Source organism: Vipera berus, assembly GCF_964194415.1.
Source record: "Vipera berus genome assembly, chromosome: 13".
In the NCBI taxonomy this organism is placed as follows: Eukaryota; Metazoa; Chordata; class Lepidosauria; order Squamata; family Viperidae; genus Vipera; species Vipera berus.
Window position 1 is genome coordinate 10846563 of NC_138216.1, and position 20847 is coordinate 10867409.

The 20847-nt window shown below is 44.8% G+C and overlaps 1 protein-coding gene across 1 annotated transcript in view; it reads left to right on the forward strand.

The window, feature by feature from the left end:
* Positions 1–326: 326 nt before the first annotated feature.
* LOC308673922 (uncharacterized protein) overlaps positions 327–20847 on the forward strand; it is a gene marked incomplete at both ends in the record, with an annotated part of 94168 nt that continues 73647 nt past the window's right edge. The window contains 4 exons of the mRNA XM_081337971.1: positions 327–391; positions 10278–10351; positions 15013–15108; positions 16469–16538. Of these exons, the coding sequence (XP_081194097.1) occupies positions 327–391; positions 10278–10351; positions 15013–15108; positions 16469–16538 (305 nt within the window). The remainder of the gene's footprint in view (positions 392–10277; positions 10352–15012; positions 15109–16468; positions 16539–20847) is intronic.

Below are 20847 nucleotides of genomic sequence, written 5' to 3' on the forward strand. Positions count from 1 at the left end.
TTATCTAAAGAGTCACAACATCTGTTCCTAGGACACGGGCGTGCCAAAGGCTGCCAGAGCAAAACCATTGATCCACATTGGTTAGCAGCAAGGTCGTGGGGACAGGCGATCCAAGGCAGGGCTCTAAAGCCCTCAGCCGAGATCCCCTTCCAGAAAAAGTCCGCTCGATCCCATGTAGATGGTTTGGATCTGCTGGGGACAAGGCCACCCCCTGTCGCCCCAATCCACATGTCGGGGTTACAGATGGCGTTGCAGCTGAGAGATTGGATCTCAGACCGTTGCTGGGAAGAGTAAAGAAGAATTCAAGATTTCCAGTTTAGGACAGGATGTCCTATTTGAAGCCAGGGGGAAGCGACCTAGAACGTTTCGATGGACTTTCCCTCATTTATTGGTGAGAATATGGAAAGCCGGGGGGGGGGGCTGAGGGATGAGAGGTGTGGGAGTCTTTCTCTAAGAAATACCTTCTTTCATTTCATTTTATCTTCATCTTTGCAAAATCAGTAAGTGAAGATTAAGGACTCCCCCCCCCTTTTTAAAGCCCCTACTTGCCGGAGAAAAGTGGGGCTGGATGGAAAAAAAGGGATGGAGCTAGCAGAGATGGCAAAAATTAATGGTTTTAATCAGAGAAAAGCATGTATCTAGTTATGTTCCTGCTTGTAAATTGCTCCTAGAGACTTTGTGCTCTTTGATGCTGACTTTGGCTTTTGCTGATTAGATTGCTTTGTTGTCATAGAAATGGCTAAATGTGCAAAAAGCAAAAAAAAAAGTTGAGGCCGTAACTATTTTACTGCCCTGAAAAATGTTGGAAGTCAAAGCTTTCCCCTCGTCCTCCTCCTCTTTATCCCACCCCTCTCTTACTTTTCTCTCCCCGATTTCCCTACTGTATTTATTTTCTTTTGTATTATATAGTAAGATAATCTAAATATAATTGATGGAAAGAAAGAGAGAATAAAGGGGTTGCATTTACAAAGCGACGTTCTTTGTGAGTATAGCCCCTTCACAAAACAGTACGTACAAAACAGTTTGGCGGGAGTAAATTATAATTTGCGGTAGCTTTTACAAAGTCAATACACTCTAAAGGGTTGTGATCCATGGATTGGGAGGCGGGGGGGATTACATTTTGAAAGCTTTGAAGATGGGCTTTTTTACAAAGATAACATGGACGGATCCTCAGGGAGAATTGTAAACAGATAGTAAAGTGACAGAAAGGAAGGAGAGTCCATTATGAAGTAGAATGACTGTTACCCTCATGAAAGTGATCCTGCTGATCGGGAAGACTGAGGAGTTTCCGAGATTGTCAATATCTCCCCCTTTTAAAGTTCCTGAGCATCTTTAAGAGGAGAGACCCAAAGGGCCTTTTTCAGAAGGCAACCGGGCTTGGTTTATTCCTTGAAGATGTTTCGCTTCTCACGCAAGAAGCTTCTTCAGAACCGAGAAAGAGTTGACTTCAGCTCCCAGAACTGAGAAGCGAAATGTCTTGAAGGAAAAACAACGTCCAGTTGCCTTTTGAAAAAGCATCTTTGGGACAGCCCTGACCTGGATGGCTGAGTATCTCCGTAGACGTTAAGAGGAGACCTGTGATTTCAATGCCAGCGTTGCTTTAGTTCCTCAATTCATACACCTTGACCGAATTCTCAGATCTCTGGTTGTATACAAGTGTTCCGCTCGCTTCCATTAGCTACCGAGATGTTTGCTAGTAGCTAGGAGAAGAGCTGGAAAGTTGGTTATGTTTAGAGGGACATCTCTGTGAAAGAAGGAAGAAAAGTGTAGAGAATGCTGTCTAGGAATATTTACCCATGTAGTATGGCTGTATTACTGTTATCCTTGTCATCTTTCCTACTATTTTCTACTGGTATCTTATGATTATTTTACTTTGTTGTTTGTATGTACACTGAGAGTTTATGCACCAGAGACAAATTCTTTGTGTGTCCAATCACACTTGGCCAATAAAACTATTCTACTCTATTCTACTCTACTCTACTCTACTCTACTCTACTCTACTCTACTCTACTCTACTCTACTCCTTTCTGTTCTGTTCTACTCTACTCTACTCTATTCTATTCTATTCTATTCTATTCTATTCTATTTACTCTACTCTACTCTACTCTACTCTATTCTTACTCTACATTCTATTCTATTCTTATTCTACATTCTATTCTATTCTATTCTATTCTTACTCTACATTCTATTCTATTCTATTCTATTCTATTCTATTCTATTCTATTCTATTCTATTCTATTCTATTCTATTCTATTCTATTCTATTCTATTCTATTCTATTAATTCTATTGCATTCAATTATTTCTGTTCTGTTCCGTTCTGTTCCATTCCATTCCTTGGGGAAAATAATTGATTTCTGAATTTTAGGGCAAGTACCTGTTTATTTCCAGGCAGAATATATTGTAAGATCCCTTTCCATGAAGGTCAGATAGATGTTGAAATCAATCTCTTTATATTGTAAATTATACTTTCTTGTACCTCTTTTCAAAGGCCAGGAAGTATTAGTATGTGTGTATGGACTAGTACATGCCTGTTTAATATTTAAAACTGTTTGCTTTTAATTTGAAGAGAAATGAGTTATTGGATGAGGGTAGCCAATGTATACATGAACAACTGGCTGTCTTGCCTGTTATTAATGATTTCGCATCCAGTTGCTTGTTCTCTAGATAACATCTGGATGACCCTGGCTTTTGATCTAGTCAATGTATACAAAACGACTTTCAAAATTCTTTAGGTGGCATTTTATGAGTTGGTAGAAATTGAGCTCTATCTGTCCATAGCATTGGCTGGCTGGAGAATTGTAGGAGTTGAAGCCTCTAAAAGTTGCCAAGGCTGAGAAATATCGATCTATAGCTTCCTTTGCTAACCACACTTTGTGGTCTGAACAACAAAGGAAAGTCACTTTAGAATATGTTCTCTTCAGCTTTCTTGTTTGCATTGGTTTATTTATCCAATGCACATGGATATGTGTGTGTGTGTGTGTGTGTGTGTGTGTGTGTGTGTATATGGCTCAGTGGGTTAGGACGCTGAGCTCATCGATCAGAAGGTCAGCAGTTTAGCGGGTCAAATCCCAAGTGCCACGTAACAGACTGAGCGCCTGTTACTTATCCCATCTTCTGCCAACCTAGCAGTTCGAAAGCTCGTAAAAATGCAAGTAGAAAAATAGGGACCACTCCGGTGGGAAGGTAACAGCGTTCCGTGCACCTTTGGCGTCTAGTCATGCCGGCCACATGACCACGGAGACGTCCTCGGACAAGCGCTGGCTCTTCGGCTTTGAAATGGAGATGAGCACCGGCCCCTAGAGTTGGAAACGACTAGCACGCAGTTGGAAACGACTAGCACGCATGTGCGGGGGAACCTTTACCTTTACATACATACATACATACATACATATATATAATGTAAAATTAGATTAAAACAAAACAAAAATAAAAAAACAATAACTAAAAGTGCATAGGAGTTCAATAAAACCACAAATCACTAGTCTTGTGCACTCTGGCTAGAGCACCTATACTAACATCCTGCCCTCGGTACCAGATATAGAATAGAATAGAATAGATGAATAGAATAGAATAGAATAGAATAGAATAGAATAGAATAGAATAGAATAGAATAGAATAGAATAGAATAGAATAGAATAGAATAGAATTGGAAGGGACCTTGGAGATCTTCTAGTCCAGCCCCCAGAACCTATACTATCTCAGACAAGTGATTATCTAGCCTCTTCTTAAAAACCTCCAGTGATGCAGCGCCCACGATTTCTGAAGCCAAGCTGTTCCACTGGTTAATTGTCCTCACTGTTAGGAAGTTTCTCCTTAATTCCAGGTTGCTTCTCTCTTTGGTCAGTTTCCAACCATTGTTTCTCGTCCTGCCCTCGGGTGCTTTGGAGAATAATTTGACACACACACACCCTCTTCTTTGTGGCAGCCCCTCAAATACTGGAACACTGCTATCCTGTCACCCCTGTTTCTTTTTTTCTTTAGACGAGCCAAACCCAAGTCCGGCAGCCGTTCTGCATATAGAGTAGGATCTGTCCATATTTTGGGATAAGGGGAGAAGATTGTTCCATTCGGTAGGTGTGTAACAGATTTATTTATTTATTTATTTATTTAAAAAAGTATAACAGACTTCCGGGAAGAAATGATGAACTGAGGAAATAAAAAAATGGAATCAGTGACCATGGCCGAATGAGATGGCAAATAAAACGGTTCTTCTCAATTCCTCTCGGAGTAAGACGAAGACTTAAGGTGGCCCACAAGTGTTCCAGATAGCTGGTTCTCATAAGGAGACCTAAAAAAATCTAGAGCCCTGGGAGATGAAGGAAATCCATTGTGGTTAGCTCCTTCAGAAGTATATTAGGTTCTCCTAATTCCTTTTCTAATCACTTTCAAAGATTGCTTATTTTACAGCACTGGGTGAGTTTCCTTAAATCCTTAGAAGTTTAAAAATACAACTTTAAGAATTTAAGAACTGTCCAGAGTTGCCTCGAAGCAATAGGGGTGGAAAACAAATGTAATAAACAAACTTTTTTTTGAATAAACCACAAAAGGATGGTCAAAACTTTGATTTTAGAAAATTGTAGTTGGACTAAGGGTCCAGATGAATTTGAAACAAGAGTTTGGATTTACTTATAAAGAGCCCATCCTGTGGGGAAATGCTTTTGTTTTGAAATCTTAAGAAAAGACTTTCAAAATTGGATACCACAGGGAACTAGACAGAACTAGAAATTACAGTTAAAGAAAAAGACCGCTCAAACTTGACTTACAAATACGGAATGAAGCAAAATATTTTAATATTGGATGTATTGAAGGATATTTTTGAACAAAGGACTCCGAACTTAATTTTAAGAGTGTCTGCCTCTGTAGATAGACTGTGTTTAAAATATGCTATGGAAGAGAAAGAAATATTACCTGACGTGATGGAGACTCGATTTGAAAGTGGATTTAAACATTGCAGGCCACAAGAAGGACATGGAAAAAGATGTTACACTGGACACATGAAAGAAATCAGCTGGATGCCTTGATAATTAAAAAGGATATGTGAATAACAAACCAAGAGAGGGACCGGGTTAATCTTCCTAGATTGGATGATTAAAGCTTTGAAGAACGTTGTGAGCAGGGGCAATGAAAACATAAAAGAAGTCAAGTTCTCAGACATTATTTGAAGGAACTAAAGATCAGTATTGTTAAAAATAGCCTGGACAATGCTTTGATAAAGGAAATTTGAGTCTGAAGGAGGCATGGGGTGTTGAAAGAATCTCAGAAGGTATCTTCTCTACTTTTTGAGTGAGTAAAAATTTGGGTGGGGGGGAGAGCGTTCAGATTTGCGAGATTCTGTTATTGTAACGTTACGATAAAAATAGAGCTGGTCCTCCTGGTTGTGCTTCTCGTCTAGTCTACCTCGCAAGGCTGACATCAATCTTACCGAAATACAGAATAACAGAGATGGAAGGGGCCTTCTAGGTCATCTAGACCCTATATTATTCGTGACAAGTCGCTGTCCAGTTAATTCTTGAGAGCCTCCAGTCATGGAGCACCCACAGTTTCTGAGCTGAGCCGTTCCATTGGTTGATCGTTCTCACTGTTGGGAAATTTCTTCTTATTCCTAGGTTGAATCTCTCCCTGATCAATTTCCATCCATTGTTCCTAGTCTGGCCTTTGGGTACTTTGGAAAATAGGTTGACCCCCTCCTCTCTGTGGCAGCCCCTCAAATATTTGGCACACTGCTATCCTGTCTCCCCTGGTCCTTCTCTCCACTAGACTAGCCATGCCCAGTTCTTGCAGCCGTTCTTCACACGATTTAGCTCCCAATCTTTCAAGTCAGTCGGTTCTGGCAATTAATCCAAGGTGCCCTGCATTTGAAAAGGAACAATTGGATAGTCGAAAGTTCATGATCTTTACACTTTTGATTAGGATTTTGTCCAGCAAGCCAGCTTGAGAGATCAGCAAACAGATGGCCTAGCAGTTAATATCTCCCCATCACTTTGACAAATATGATCTAACAGAGTAATTGATTTAAAGATTAATTTATTAGTCACTTTGGGGAGGTTAGAAGGAAAGGCTGTGGGGCGTGTGTGTGAAAAGGAATCTGGCGAGAGAGAGAAAGAGAAAAAGAAAGAGAAAGAGAAAGAGAGGAAAAGAGAAAAGAAAGAGAGAGAGAGCTTTTGCAGCAGCTACGTGTTTACCTCACCTAAGAGGATCACTGTCGATCTAAAGCCTTCTTAATCTTCCCAAGATCTTAGCACATGAGGTTTCACAAAGCCCATTCAGACAGGAAACTGCAAAGGTGTCCAATCTTGGCACCTTTTAAGACTTGTGGACTTCAGTGTGGTTGGATGGGGAATTCTGGGAGTTGAAGTCCACAGGTCTCAAAGTTGCCAATGTTGGACACTCCTATTTTACAACTTTTCTAAAAAAAAAAAAAAAGGCCTGGGCTCAAACCCTAATTTGCTCACAAAATGTTTCCTGGAAACTTCTCCTTTAAGATAGCTTTTGGCCCAGAGATTTCTCTACTCCAAATTTAACATGCTTCCTCTAGAGAGTCAATTTAATGGCACTTTGCAGGAATATCTCTGCCTCACCCACTAATGGAGGTGCCCAGATGTTCTAATGTTGCTTTTTTTTTACTGCTGCAGGGCCCAAATCAGCTGGAAGGGATCTTGAAGGTCTTCTAGTCCAACCCCATAGCAAAGTTTCCCAACTTTCCACCTTCACGGATCAGCAAAAGAGGGGGGGGAGGATGATTCCGTGTAAGTGGCAGGCAAGTGCACATGCATGCAGCTCCCTTGGTGTGAGTGGTGGGCATGTGCACACGCCACTTGCACAAATAGAGCGTGTGTGCGCATGCTCGCTCACTGCTCGCACAAGTGGGAATTCATGTGTACGCACTTCCCTACCACTTCAGTGGCCTGGTTCTGAACGGCTCAAGGCCTGGTAGTGGGCCACAGCTTGGGGATTGGGGACCCCTGCCCTCTACCATTTCAGAGAAGTGGAAATCCAGAAGAGAATGTCATCCCGTACCTTTTAGCAGCCACAACAACAATGATCTCCAGGAGTGTGTCAGGCACGAAAGACCAGGTCCACAAGTGAAGGTCCAATAAAACTGGTTTATTGCTAAAATGCCTACACACAGGGATCGTCTCCACTAATCATTAGCACCTCTTTGGAGTTAGATAAGGGTCAACGGAATTCAAGGAGGTTGGGTTTATTTTGCTTATGGCTATGTAGGGATTCCAGGCTGATTCCTCGTTTGCCTCCAGATTCTGCCACTGCTTCTCCTATGGAGTGTCACAAAATTAAGGCTCTCGCTCTTGTAGTATCTTCAGGAAGTACCTGATCCTTGTATGGTGGTCCTCAGCTTATGACCATTTGTGTAATGAGTGTTCGAAGGTACAATGGTGCTGGAAAAGTGTCTTATGACCAGTCCTTGCATTTACAACCATCGCAGCATTCCCCAAGGTCAGATGATCAAAATTCAGGAGCTTGGAAACTGGCACATCCCAAAGGTACATTTCAGGAGTGCAGGCCACGCAGACTCATCCCCAACAGCCTGCGCCTGTCTTCAACAGTGGAGGGACCCAGGGCAGAAAAACATCCTGCAGCCAAGAAGGCTCCACACCCATTTGCACCACTCAGGTGACCCTGAGGACACAGCTAAACCTCCGAGTGGCCTCAATGACTCTCTAAAAGAATGCAAATGACCAGCTGTCTGCAAGGAGTATAAATCCTCCCATTCCCCGCCATCCAGTCTGAAGCTTCTAGGGTGAGAAGTGAAACGTCTTCAAAGAAAAAACAAGAAAGTCCAGTTGCCTCTTGAAAAAGCACATTTGGGACAACCAGGACCTGGATGACTGAGAATCTCTGTAGGCAACTGGCATGTATTTACAACAGCGGCAGCGGCCCGGAGTCACATGATCGTCATTTGTGACTTTCCTAGGTGGCTTCCAACAAGCACGTCAATGGGGTATCCAGATTCACTTAAAGACCACGTCACCATGGTCCAACTAGAAATTGTCAGTTCTCTGACTTCCAAAAACTCTCTCCATGTTAGCTAAATATCTTCTGCCATAATAACCAGAAGAACCCAGATTTCATGCCGGACCTCTTTGGACTCGTTCTCCTTCTTTGGGGTTTCAATAGAAGGGTGTGAAACCAGGACGCTTGCACTTCAGTGAAGTGATGGTGATTGTACATTGGAATACACAGACTCGCCCATTTTGACCACCACATAACTCATAGCAATAGTACTTAGACTTATACACCGCCTCACAGTGCTTTACAGCCCTCTCTAAGCGGTGTACAGAGTCAGCCTATTGACCCCAACAATCTGGCTCCTCATTTTACTGACCTCAGAAGGATGGAAGGCCGAGTCAACCTTGAGCCTGTCAGGATCGAACTGCCGGAGTGAAGTGATTTAGCCTGCAGTACTGCATTCTAAAAGGGACGCTGTGGCTCAGTGGGTTAGGAAGCTGAGCTTGTCGATCAGAAGGTCGGCAGTTTGGCGGGTCGAATCCCGAGTGCCGCGTAACAGAGTGAGCGCCTGTTACTCGTCCCAGCTTCTGCCAACCTAGCAGTTCGAAAGCACGTAAAAATGCAAGTACAAAAATAGGGACCACTGCAGTGGGAAGGTAACAGTGTTCCGTGCGCCTTTGGTGTCTAGTCATGCCGGCCACATGACCACGGAGACGTCCTCGGACAAGCGCCGGCTCTTCGGCTTTGAAACGGAGATGAGCTCTGGCCCCTAGAGTTGGAAACGATTAGCACACTTGTGCAGGGGAACCTTTACCTTTACTGCATTCTAACCACTGTGCCACCATGGCTCTTAATACAAGAATGTAATAACTCTAAACACAAGAATGAATTTCTCCATCTGAATAATGCTTGAATACTAACTTTCAAAGCTATTTGGAATGCAAATTCTCGGTCACTGAATTTTGGAGAATTGTCATGTTTCCCCTTGCAACTCTTCCTGACGTTGTGCCCAAAACACCAGCTGCTCTGTGGGAGGCTTATGGTCCTGTTGGGCCAGGCTCACCTTTTAGCTATGCCCTTTCTCTCCGTTGCTATGGCTACAGCTATTTTGCATCATCCAGTTCTCTAATCATCCTATTCCAGCATTTTCTGGGCTGTTAATCAGATTAAGTTGTAGACTTGCCAGAGAGAGAAGCCAGATGATATGATACTGCTGTTTGGCAGCTGGAAATTTAACTGTCTGCAGGAAAGTGGATGGGGAGGAATGCCATGTGAGAGAGAATCAGTGTGATCTAGTGGTTAAAGCATCAGGCTAGAAAGTGAGTTCTAGTACCATCGTGAAAGTTATGAAAGCAGACTGTGTGTCTTCATGCCTAACATGGACTTTGGGTCAGTCACCAGGAGATGGTGAGTTCTAGTCCCATGTTAGGCATGAAGGCCATTTAGATGACTTTGGGCCAGTCACCAGGAGACGGTGAGTTCTAGTCCCATGTTAGGCATGAAGGCCATCTAGATGACTTTGGGCCAGTCACCAGGAGATGGTGAGTTCTAGTCCCATGTTAGGCATGAAGGCTGGCTGGGTGACTTTGGGCCAAGCGGTGAGTTTTAGTCCTGCCTTAGCCATGAAAGCCAGCTGGGTAACCTTGGGCCAGTCCCTCTGTCTCTCAGCCCAACTCACCTCACAGGGTTGTTGTTGTTGTGGGGAAAATAGGAGGAGGAAGGCATGTTGGAGATGTTCACCACCTTGAGTTATTTGTGAAAATAAGAAAGGCTGGATGCAAACCAACCAACAAAGTGGAGGAAGGGAATATGGAACATCTTTCATTGACTTCATTCCCATATCTTGCATGAATTCATGCCTACTATTTGAAGGAACACCACTTCCTCATTTCTCAGTGACAACTTTTTAGGACTCTTCCTACCCAGCCAGGTGGCAGCCCCTGATTGATGTTGGCTGACCTTAAAATGCTAAACAGTGTTGGACTGAGATAGTACTTTAATGGGAGACTTTAATACTTCATAGCCAAACCTTAGATCAAAAACTCTTGTAAGTCGAGGACCACCTGTAGACACAGCCCATCAGGTAGCTAATTTGTTTATGTTGTTACCTCCATGGGGTATGGAGTGGGGTTATGGGTTCTTATTGCATGTGGATTTTTTAAAAATATGATGAGCTGCCTAGTGTCACCTATGTGTGAATTAGGCGGCGGTATAAATTTATTTAACCAATAAATAAGTTCTATGTTTTCGTGCGTTCTTCTGCAGCTCACTATCCCAGCCCATCCTCCCTTTTGCTCTGCTCTTTCAGGACATTAATGGGACCACACGGGATGGATCGTAATATGCATTGCTTTGACTTCTACGACTGCGCCAATGGCTTGGGTGAGTGCGTGGGAGTTGAAAACAGAGCGGTAGAATTTCAATTCATTTGCTTTTCTTCAGGGATCCCACAGTTGAGCCTTTTGGCTTCCCCTCTTCCACTTCCTCTCGTTGTATTTGTAATACTTCTATCATGGGATGGTCACTTTTCTGGTGCCCCACAAGGCAGGAGTATCTGGAGGGTTTCAAAAAGGTGAAGATGGTGGCCAAGCCCATTTGACTAAAGCCCCACATCTTTTTTTTAGAGGTGTTGCAACACAAATAATTACAATTTATACACCGCCCAACTCCCAGGCACATGTAAAAATAAGTCCCACTTCAAGGTAAACCACAATCCCTTCTAGCGGTGATGAAGCTACCTAGTTTGGGTAATGAAACATCTGCAAGAAAACAACCAAGATCAGAGAGCACCAAGGACCCCACAGTCCCCCTCCTCCTCTTCCTCCTCCTCCCCCCCTTCTCTTTTTCCTCCACTCTGCAAACTCCACTCCCTTCTAGCACTGATGAAGGGAGTTTGGGAATGAAATGTCTGCAAGAAAAACAACCTAGCTCAGAAAGCACCAAGGACCCCACAGTCCTTCTCCTCCTCCTCCTCCTCCTCCTCCTCCTCCTCCTCCTCCTCCTCCATTCTGTTTCTCCTCCACTCTGCAGACCTCTTCTAGTACTGATGAGATCACCTAGTTTGGTAATGAAGTGTCTCCAAGAAAACCACCCAGCTCAGAGAGAACCAAGAACTCCACAGTCCTCCTCCTCCTCCTCCTCCTCCTCCTCCTCCTCCTCCTCCTCCTCCTCCTCCTGCTCCTCCCGCTCCTCCCATTCTGTTTCTCCTCCACTCTGCAAGCCCTACTCCCTTCTGATACTGATGAGGTTACCTAGTTTGGTAATGAAAAGTCTGCAAGAAACATCCAGGTTCAGAGAACTTGGACTCATCAGAGTCTCCCTTCTCCCCTTTCCTGTTTTACTCAGATCATAGACTAGGTTGGTTCCCAGATCTCCGTGCTGCTTTGCAATGGCCAGAAAATGGAGACTTGAGCCTAATTTTAGCCCTGCAGAAGCTGGGAAGGGCTTGACGTAGGCATGAATAGCTCCGAGAGTCATGTCTAATTCCGTCCTTCTGCTTTTAGTCTGATAGAATAACTCATCAGCTCATGTTTTCTTCATTGCTTGATAATCTGTGGGATGTTTTCCCAAAGCTTTCTCTAATAAGAGGTTAGCCCTGAGCAAGTGATATTAAGCAGATATGAATGGGTTATAGTGGATGCGGAACTGGGTCAAGGATTATTCTGTTCCTCTGCATTCCAGCAGCCAGGCACTCAGCCTCTGCAATTGGAAGCTTTCACCTTACAGATCATGCCTCCGAATGCACAGCTCAAGACATAAGAAAATATTTCTTTCACCGCTTCTAATAAAGCCGATCCAATGTATTGGTCCAATATTCCCCTCCTTTTAAATGTAACACTTTTAGGAAAGCAAAATGAATGCCAGGCAGCATTCAACCATTCCCTTTTTTTCCTAGCATACTTTTTTTCCCCTTCCCCCCCTCCCCCCCTAAATTAGAACATCGAATAAAAGGGTTGGAAGGTCCCTTGCTTAAAAAAGAGACCCTATAGCATTCTGGACAAATAGTTGTCTGGTGTCTTCACGAAAGCCTCCAGTGATGGAGCACCCACAACTTCAGGAGGCAACTTCTGTTCCATTGATTAATTGTTCTCACTGTTAGGACGTTTCTCCTAAGTTGCTTCTCTCCTTGATTAGTTTCCATCTATTGCTTCTTGTCTTGTCTTCTGGGGCTTGGGAAAACAGGTTGACCCCCCCCTTCTAATCCCGGAACCCTGCTATTATGTCACCCCTAGTCCTTCTTTTTACTAGATTAGACAAACCCAGTTTCTGCGACTGTTCTTCATATGTTTTAGCCTCCAGCCCTCCATTCATCCTTGTTGCTCTTTTGTTGCACTTGTCTGGACTCTTTCCAAAGTCTCTACATCTTTTTTTTTAATATATAAAATTGGTGACCCAAACTGGATGGAAGACGAGTAAAAGGAGGAAAAGGAAGTAAGGGCAGACCTTAAAGCAGAAAGGCAGAAAAAAACAAAACAAACAAACAAACCACAGTTGTATTGTAAGCTGCTCAGTAAATCACTCGGGATTGTGAGAAGTGCAGTATAAAATTTAATAAATCAATACATTTAATAAATAAAGGAAACAAGAGGCTCTCCTTGATAGGTTTCCATCTGTTGCTTCTTCTCTTGCCCTCAAGTGCTTTGCAGAATAGGCCTTTGCTGTCACAGCCCCATAAATACTGGAAGGCTGCTATCATATTATCCCCGGATTTTCTCTTTCTTCAAATAGACATTCCTGGTTCCCTCAGTCGTTCATCATACAATTTAGACCCCACATCCTCTCTGTGGCTCTTCTCTATTTCTAGGGTCTCGACAAAATTCTCTCTCAACGGAGAGAATTAATTCCTTGCTAAATTCCATCTTTAGGGATCCAACAATTCCATCTTTAGGGTTCAAAAGGGAACCCAGATGGAAACCCTAAAAATATGGGAAGGTTTTCATTTATGTTCTGTTCATTTATGTTCGCGGTTATTCAAAAGACTCTGAAATGAATTGTCTGTAAAAGGAATAAAATAGAAACGTAGATGTGGAACTTTTAAAAGCTGGCATGTCTAAAGGGGGAAGGGGGCTACCTTAAGATAAACAGCAACAACCAGAATCTAAAAATGATCCTCGCTGGTGCTTTAAATGCAAAAGGATTGATAAAGTGTAAGCTTTTGATTTGTTCTGGATTTGTGATTGAAAAAAAGGAAGATTTGGCTATCAAAATCTGGAATTTGGGGCTGCTTTTGCATTTTTTTTTGCTAGAGCACTCCTGATATTTTTGAAGAACATTCAACATAAGAGAAAGCCAAGTAAAATAGAATAGATGCTGAGGTTAAAAATCAGCAACTGGAGGACAAGTCACCATCATCAAATTCCTCGAATTACGACCACAATTGCACTCAGACTTTCTGTTGCTAAGTGAAGCATTTGTTAAGTGAGTTTTGCCTCATTTTATGACCTTACGACAGTGGTTAAGTAAATCACTGCAGTTGTTAAGTTAGTAACACGGTTGTTAAGTGGATCTGGCTTCCCCCATTGACTTTGCTTGTCAGAAGGCTGCAAAAGGGGATCACGTGACCCCGGGATGCTGCCACCGTCATAAATACAAGTCGGTGTTCAAGCATCCGAATTTTGATCACGTGGCCATGGGGATGCCGCAAAGGTCGTAACTATGAGAAATGGTCATAGGTCACTTTTTTCAGTGCTGTCGTAATTTTGAATGGCCACTAAATGAACTGTTGTAAGTCGAGGATGACCTGTATTTACATTTCTCCTGAAAGTTAGTCGTCAGTTTTCCATATCAACCCCAGAGAGCAATGTAGGAGGGAAGCATTGCCAATTCCTTGCAAGGAGAATTGCCGCTTTTATTAAACATATACATCCAGGTAGTTTTCACCTTGCGACAGTTCGTTCTGTGACCATTCCAAGTTACAATGGCAGTGAAAAAGTGACTTACGACCGTTTTTCACACTGACGGCCACTGCAGCATCTCCTTGGTCACGTGATCAAAATTTGTAGGCTGGGCAACTGGCACGAATTTATAACGGTTGAAGTATCCGGGGTCACATGAGCCCCTTTTGCAAACTTCTGACAAGCAAAGTCAATGGGGAAGGCAAGATTCACTTAGCAACCGTGTTACTAACTTTTCAACTGCAGTGACTGACTGAACAATTGTGGCGAGAAAAGTTGTAAAACGGGGCCAAGATCATTTAACAACTGCCTCGCTTAGCAACAGAAATTTTGGGCTCAATTGGGATTGTAAATCGAGGACAATCACCTTCTCATCTCTTGTGTTTGTCTGCATGAGGATGTGTGTTTTCTGATGAGATATGGCCTCCTGCCACACCTTCTAAATAGGATTATGGAAATAAAAGGGTAAGAGTACCAGAGATTTCTCTCACTTTGCAGAACCCTCTCAGCTTTTTCTCACTAAAGCTGCACATAAAAATAGCTTTCCCATTTGGGATTATGGGGTGACCGAGAGGTGACAGCTTCCTGGTGAACTCGTTTCAAACTTTGAGTTGACTTTGACCGTCAAGCTTCTCTGGGAGAAGAATGTCTATAAAAGAGGTTCTTGGGCCAATTATTGCTTGACCTCACGTGAACATTGTTAACAATTGTGTTCCCCCCCCCAATGTTGTATTGACAGATGTAAGATTGGACAACTATTTGTCTGAAATGATAGAGGGCCTCCTGCCTGAGCAGTGGGTTGGACTACAAGACCTCCAAGGTCCCCTCCCAACTCTGTTATTCTGTTATGATGTGAAACCAAAAATGATCCCCAAAGGAACATGGCCAACTCATACAAAAGAAGCTATCTCAATAAACATGGAGCTAATTGTTCTATTTTTGATCTAAACAGAGATGCCCTCAATGCATTCTGTGGGTCTTAGCTAATTCTTAGTGGAAGGAATGCATATTTATTTGAAAGCTTTTTCTCACTCTGGTGTCCCCATTAACTTAAAGCTCCCCTGGTTCAGCAAGGGAGAAAGTATAATATTTAGAACAGGATTTACACTTGCCACTTGGGACCGCACTGTATTTCTTTTTTATGGATAGGTATCAAAGTGATTGGTGGTATTAAAGAATTCACGGGAGAAGAATATGGAGTTTATGTCAAGAGAATCCTACCAGGAGGAGTGGCTTACATTGATGGTAAGTTTTTATCGCTTACATCTGTGGCTCGAAATCTCCCAGTTATTGATATTAGGTTGTGTTGAATGCTTGAAAAGGTCTTCAGATTTCCATCAATTCAAACAATTGAAAATGGATTAGTGGGAACTGGAATCAGGGAAATTTAAGGGAGCATCCCTTTTGTTTGCGAAGGTGCAGTAAACCTTAACTCAATACATTTGGGCATATCTAAAAAAAGCATTTCAGATCCCTGGTCAGCGTCACACTGGCAAAGAGGTATATTGTCAGCACCAAGGACAGCTCCTCATAGGGTTTATTGGAAGACAGTCTTGGTGAAGAGCATCTAAAATATTGCTTCTGATATAATGCTGTGAAAAAGTGCCCTGAAATTGATCAGAGTTGTTTTTTCTGATACACCTTCTGAAAATAATCCTTCTTTGAAAAATGAATCAGAATCATTTGCCCAAAATGTTATATCAGCATGTTATATCAAACTGTTCTCCAAAGCACCAGAGGGCAAGACAAGAAACAATGCTTGGAAACTGACCAAAAAGAGAAGCAACCTGGAATTAAGGAGAAAGTTCCTAACAGTGAGGACCATTAACCAGTGGAACAGCTTGCCACCAGAAATCATGGGCGCTCCATCACTGGAGGTCTTTAAGAAGAGGCTAGACAATCACTTGTCTGAAATGGTGTAGGTTCTCCTGCTTGAGTGGGGGGCTGGACTAGAAGACCTCCAAGATCCCATTCTATTCTATTCTGTTCTGTTCTGTTCTGTTCTGTTCTGTTCTGTTCTATTCTATTCTATTCTATTCTATTCTGCATAAATTTGGACTTCTCATAATTGGACATTTTTCTCCTCTTCTCAAACTGGCATCTTGGAATACCTCTAGTTTCATATCCTTATCTAGAGAAAACTTAAACTGATTTAGTTAAAATTAAAATATGAAATTACAAAAAGGCTGTTTGTGGAAGGAAGATCTGAAAATCAAAGTTCTGTTTTGTATCTGTTGAGTGAAAAAGAGATCCTGATGAAGGCGAATCCCTACTTCCCTTCCTGCTTGCGTCTGAGCATCCAAAAATGACCATGTGACACCTGAATTTAATCATTCTACACATTTTGTATTCTTCTCTTTGGCCATATTAAGAATTAATGACAATCTTCAGAAAAATTTGAATAGCTCACACTTAACGCTTTTAAGGGTTCCAGACTGTGCATCTCTAAAATTAATGATAGTTTTCCCATTATCTTCATTGTCAGCAGTGCAGTTGTGTAGGTCCAAAATAGTCACAATGAATGCTTGTGCATAAAAGTATGTACATAATACCACTATTCTATGTGTCATTTTTCTTTTGCCCTCTCCTTCCTCTTTCTCTCCAGGTCGGCTGCAGCCAGGAGATCAGATCTTAGAAGTGAACGGAGACAGTCTGACTGGTGTTACCAATGAGAGGTATAACATCTGAATGAAGCCTCTGAATGCATTTCAGGGCTCAGATTTAATGCTTCAGATCCTGGTTAGCAACACTATGGAAGGCCCACTTCAAGAATTCAATTTCCTTCCAGAATTCAGCATCATTTAGCAACACATAAACCTGGCCTGATTTTATTTATTGATAACATAATACTAAATTATTTATTTTATTTTTTATTTATTTTATTATATTTATATACCGCCCTTTCCCTGAGGACTCAGGGCGGTTTACAGGGAGTTAAAAACCAGCAATACAAAAGTTAAAACCAATTTAAAAAAGATTAAACTAACCCTGTGCAATTAAAACCCCGATTAAAATAAATTACTCCTCAGCCTGGGCCCGGGAGCTCGAAGAGCCAGGTCTTCAGGCCCCAGCGGAATGACCGGTGGTCGGGGGCAGTCCTCAGCTCCACTGGCAGCTGGTTCCAGAGGGCAGGCGCCCCCACTGAGAAGGCCCTATCCCTGGGTGTCACCCGCCGGCAATCTCTTACCGGTGGGACCCTGAGCAGACCCTCCCTGTGGGAGCGCACTGGGCGAAGGGCATTTGATGCCGGCAGCAGGTGTTCCCTCAAATACCCCAGACCCAGGCCATGTAGGGCTTTATAGGTGATAACCAGCACCTTGAATTTCACCCAGAGGGTAACCGGAAGCCAATGCAGCTCGCGGAGTAGAGGTGTTACATGGGAGTATCGGGAGACACCCATTACAACTCGCGCGGCCGCATTCTGCACCAGTTGAAGCCTCCGAGTGGTCTTCAAGGGCAGCCCCATGTAGAGAGCGTTACAGTAGTCCAAACGGGAGGTCACGAGCGCATGAGTAACTCTGCGTAGGGCGTCTCGGTCCAGATAGGGACACAACTGGCGCACCAGGCGAACCTGTGCAAAAGCCCCCCTGGTCACGGCTCCTATGTGGTCTTCAAAATTGAGTCGTGAATCCAGGAGGACGCCCAAGTTGCGAGCCCTATCAACGGGGGGTAACACCTCACCCCCCATCGTTAGAGGTGGAATAGTCTGGTTAGCCCGAGATGCCAATATGCACAGCCACTCAGTCTTGGCGGGATTGAGGCAAAGCCTGTTTCTCCCCATCCAGACCTGAACCGCCTCCAGGCACCGGGACATCACGGCGAGGGCATCACTGGGTTGGTTCGGGGTGGAAAGAAAAAGTTGGGTATCATCAGCGTACTGATGATACCCCACCCCGAAACCACGAATGATCTCGCCCAGCGGCTTCATATAGATGTTGAACAGGAGAGGCGAGAGAACCGACCCCTGAGGGACTCCACAAATGAGAGGCCTCGGGGCGGATCTCTGCCCTCCCGTCAACACCGACTGCGAGCGGCCCTGGAGGTAGGAGGAGAACCACCGTAAAACGGTGCCTCCCACTCCCAACCCCCTGAGACGCCGGAGCAGGATACCATGGTCGATGGTATCGAAAGCCGCTGAGAGATCTAATAGGACCAGGACAGAGGAGCAACCCCTGTCCCTTGCCCTCCAGAGATCATTCACCAGCGCGACCAATGCCGTCTCTGTGCTGTGTCCGGGTCTGAAACCCGATTGGTACGGGTCCAGATAATCAGTTTCCTCCAGGAACAGAGGAAGCTGATGCGCCACCACACTCTCAACAACCTTCGCCAAAAAGCGAAGGTTGGAGACTGGACGATAGTTATTTAAAACAGCCGGGTCCAAAGCAGGCTTCTTGAGGAGGGGTCTCACCACCGCCTCCTTCAAGGCGGCAGGGAAGACACCCTCCTTCAAAGAAGCAGTTATTACTGCATGGAACCAGCCTCGTGTTCCCTCCCAAGCCGCATAAGCTAGCCAGGAGGGGCACGGATCCAACAAACAGGTGGTGGTGCTCAGTCTCCCCATGATCCTGTCCACATCATCAGGGGAAACAGGGTCAAACTCAGTCCAGATAACATGCTCAAGACCGCCCGATTCCTCCACATCAGACTCTGCCCAGTCAGAGTACAGACCGGTCCGGATCTGAGCGATTTTGTCCGCCAGATGATGACTAAACTCCTCGGCTCGTCCCCGCAAGGGATCCTCTCTCACCTCCTGGTTAAGGAGGGAGCGAGTCACCCTAAACAGGGCGGCCGGGCGATTATCTGCGGACGCGATAAGGGCGGCAAAGTAGTTAGACTTCGCCGTCCTTATCGCCGCAAGATAAGACCTTATAAAGGTTCTTAACTGCAATCGGTCGGATTCGGATCGGCTGGACCTCCAACCGCTCTCTAGACCTCGTCTCCGACGCTTCATCTCCCGGAGCTCCACAGAGAACCATGGGGCCCAACGGGATCTGCGCCGGGTCAGAGGTCGCATGGGTACAACGCAGTCAAGTGCCCTGGCGGCAGCCGTTTCCCAGGCCTCCACCAGAGCATCGACTGGGCTGTGGGTAAGGGTGATAGGTATAGGCCCAAGCGCCCTCTGGAACCGATCCGGGTCCATTAGGCGCCTGGGGCGGAACCACCTGGTCGGTTCCGCCGCCCAGCGGCGGGGGGTGGCATAACGGAAAACCAGCCTCAGGAGGTAGTGATCTGACCATGACAGAGGGGTGATGGACGGGGAACCCCTCCCAGATCATCCAACCATTGTCCAGATAGGAACACCAGGTCGAGAGTATGATCCCCCACATGAGTCGGGCCCTCAATAACTTGGGTCAGGCCCATGGCCGTCATGGAGGCCATGAACTCCCGAGCTAACTCCGACGACCCTCCCAGTGACGGCAGGTTGAAGTCACCCAGGACTATAAGCCTGGGGAATTCCACCGCCAACCCTGAGAGGGCGTCGAGCAGCTCAGGCAGGGCTGTTGCCACACAGCCGGGCGCCAGGTATGTAAGCAACAAGCCCAACTGAGCCCGAGGACCACATCTCAAGAGGAGGGATTCGCTCCCGGCCATCTGGACAATGGTGGCCTCCCGGGGACACAAAGTCTCCCGAATAACCACTGCCACCCCGCCACCCCTGCCCTGAGCCCATGGCTGGTGCAGCACCCGGAAACCTGGAGGGCATAACTCGGTGAGAGGCACCCCTCCCTCCGAACCCAACCAAGTTTCCGTGATGCACGCTAGATCCGCACATTCCTCCTCGATCAGGTCATGGATGAGGGGAGCTTTGTTAACTACGGATCTAGCGTTAAAATAGACCAACCTGAGCTCAGGGACCTGATCACCCTCATCCCCGGGTAAGAGGGTGCTAACCGGAGGGTCGGAGCGCGCCACCGCTCGGAGATAGCGGGGATGCGATCCCGGGTGTTGATATGGCCCTCCGCGCGAGCACCTGCTGCCATTCCCTATTGCCGTGGGGATTTGAAGCCCCACCCCCACATTCCCAGAACCAGCAGCCACCTCCCCCGACCCCGTCCCGTCAGGACCCCTAACAGGTCCAGACTGAGTGCCGGTTAAAGATTCCCTCCCTACCCCCCTATCCCTCCCCCTCCCTAACCTTTTAAAATAACCGGCTAAAAATTTTATCAGGGGCCTCTTAGCACGTCTCAACTCGAGGCCCCTATCTAAGCCCAGCCACCTCTCGGAATCCCAACACTTGGGCTCGTCATTAAGGGGAGTGTGGAAACAGGCGGTAGGTCGCGCCCAGGAGGCAGGAACCCCCCTGAGGGCATACAAATCAGCTTCGGAGTAACGAAGGTAAACCATAAAGCGCTAGGATAGTCTCATAGGGCAGATGTTATAAGTATGTCCAAAGGGTAGCTCAATGATGTTATATAGATGGAAAAAGAAGTCCGGTAGGCATATCTCTCAGTCCACAGGACCATATCAGCTCTTTTGACCTTTCCAATCTTTATTCTTTTGACCTTTCCAATCTGTTCTTATTGTAATTCCTTAATCATTTCTTTCCATGCTAGGACAATTGCTCATCTTCAGGCAACTCAACACTAAACAAATCTAGTGTCCCTCCTAAATAAGCTAACTAAACTGGATCCAACATTTTCCTATTATCTCAGGAAAAGACTCTTTAAATCATGATCTGATTTCTGGTGGCTACACAACCATGAGGCAAAAATATCAAATTTGTTTGCCTTGCCTTTTCCTGGGATGTTTTCATCTTCCAAACCTGGCCTACAGCCGTGAGATCTCCTGGTGGTCTTCCCTCCATGTATAAATCAGGTCTGCTCTTTTTAAACAGGGACTTCTACCTACCAGTAATAACAATAAAGTGACAAGTATGGATAACTGACACCGTGGTAATTGCAGATGGAAATAAATGGAGATAAAAAAGAAATAGGGGGAAATAGGGAAATGTAAAGGTCTTCAGATGGAGGTCAACCAAATATG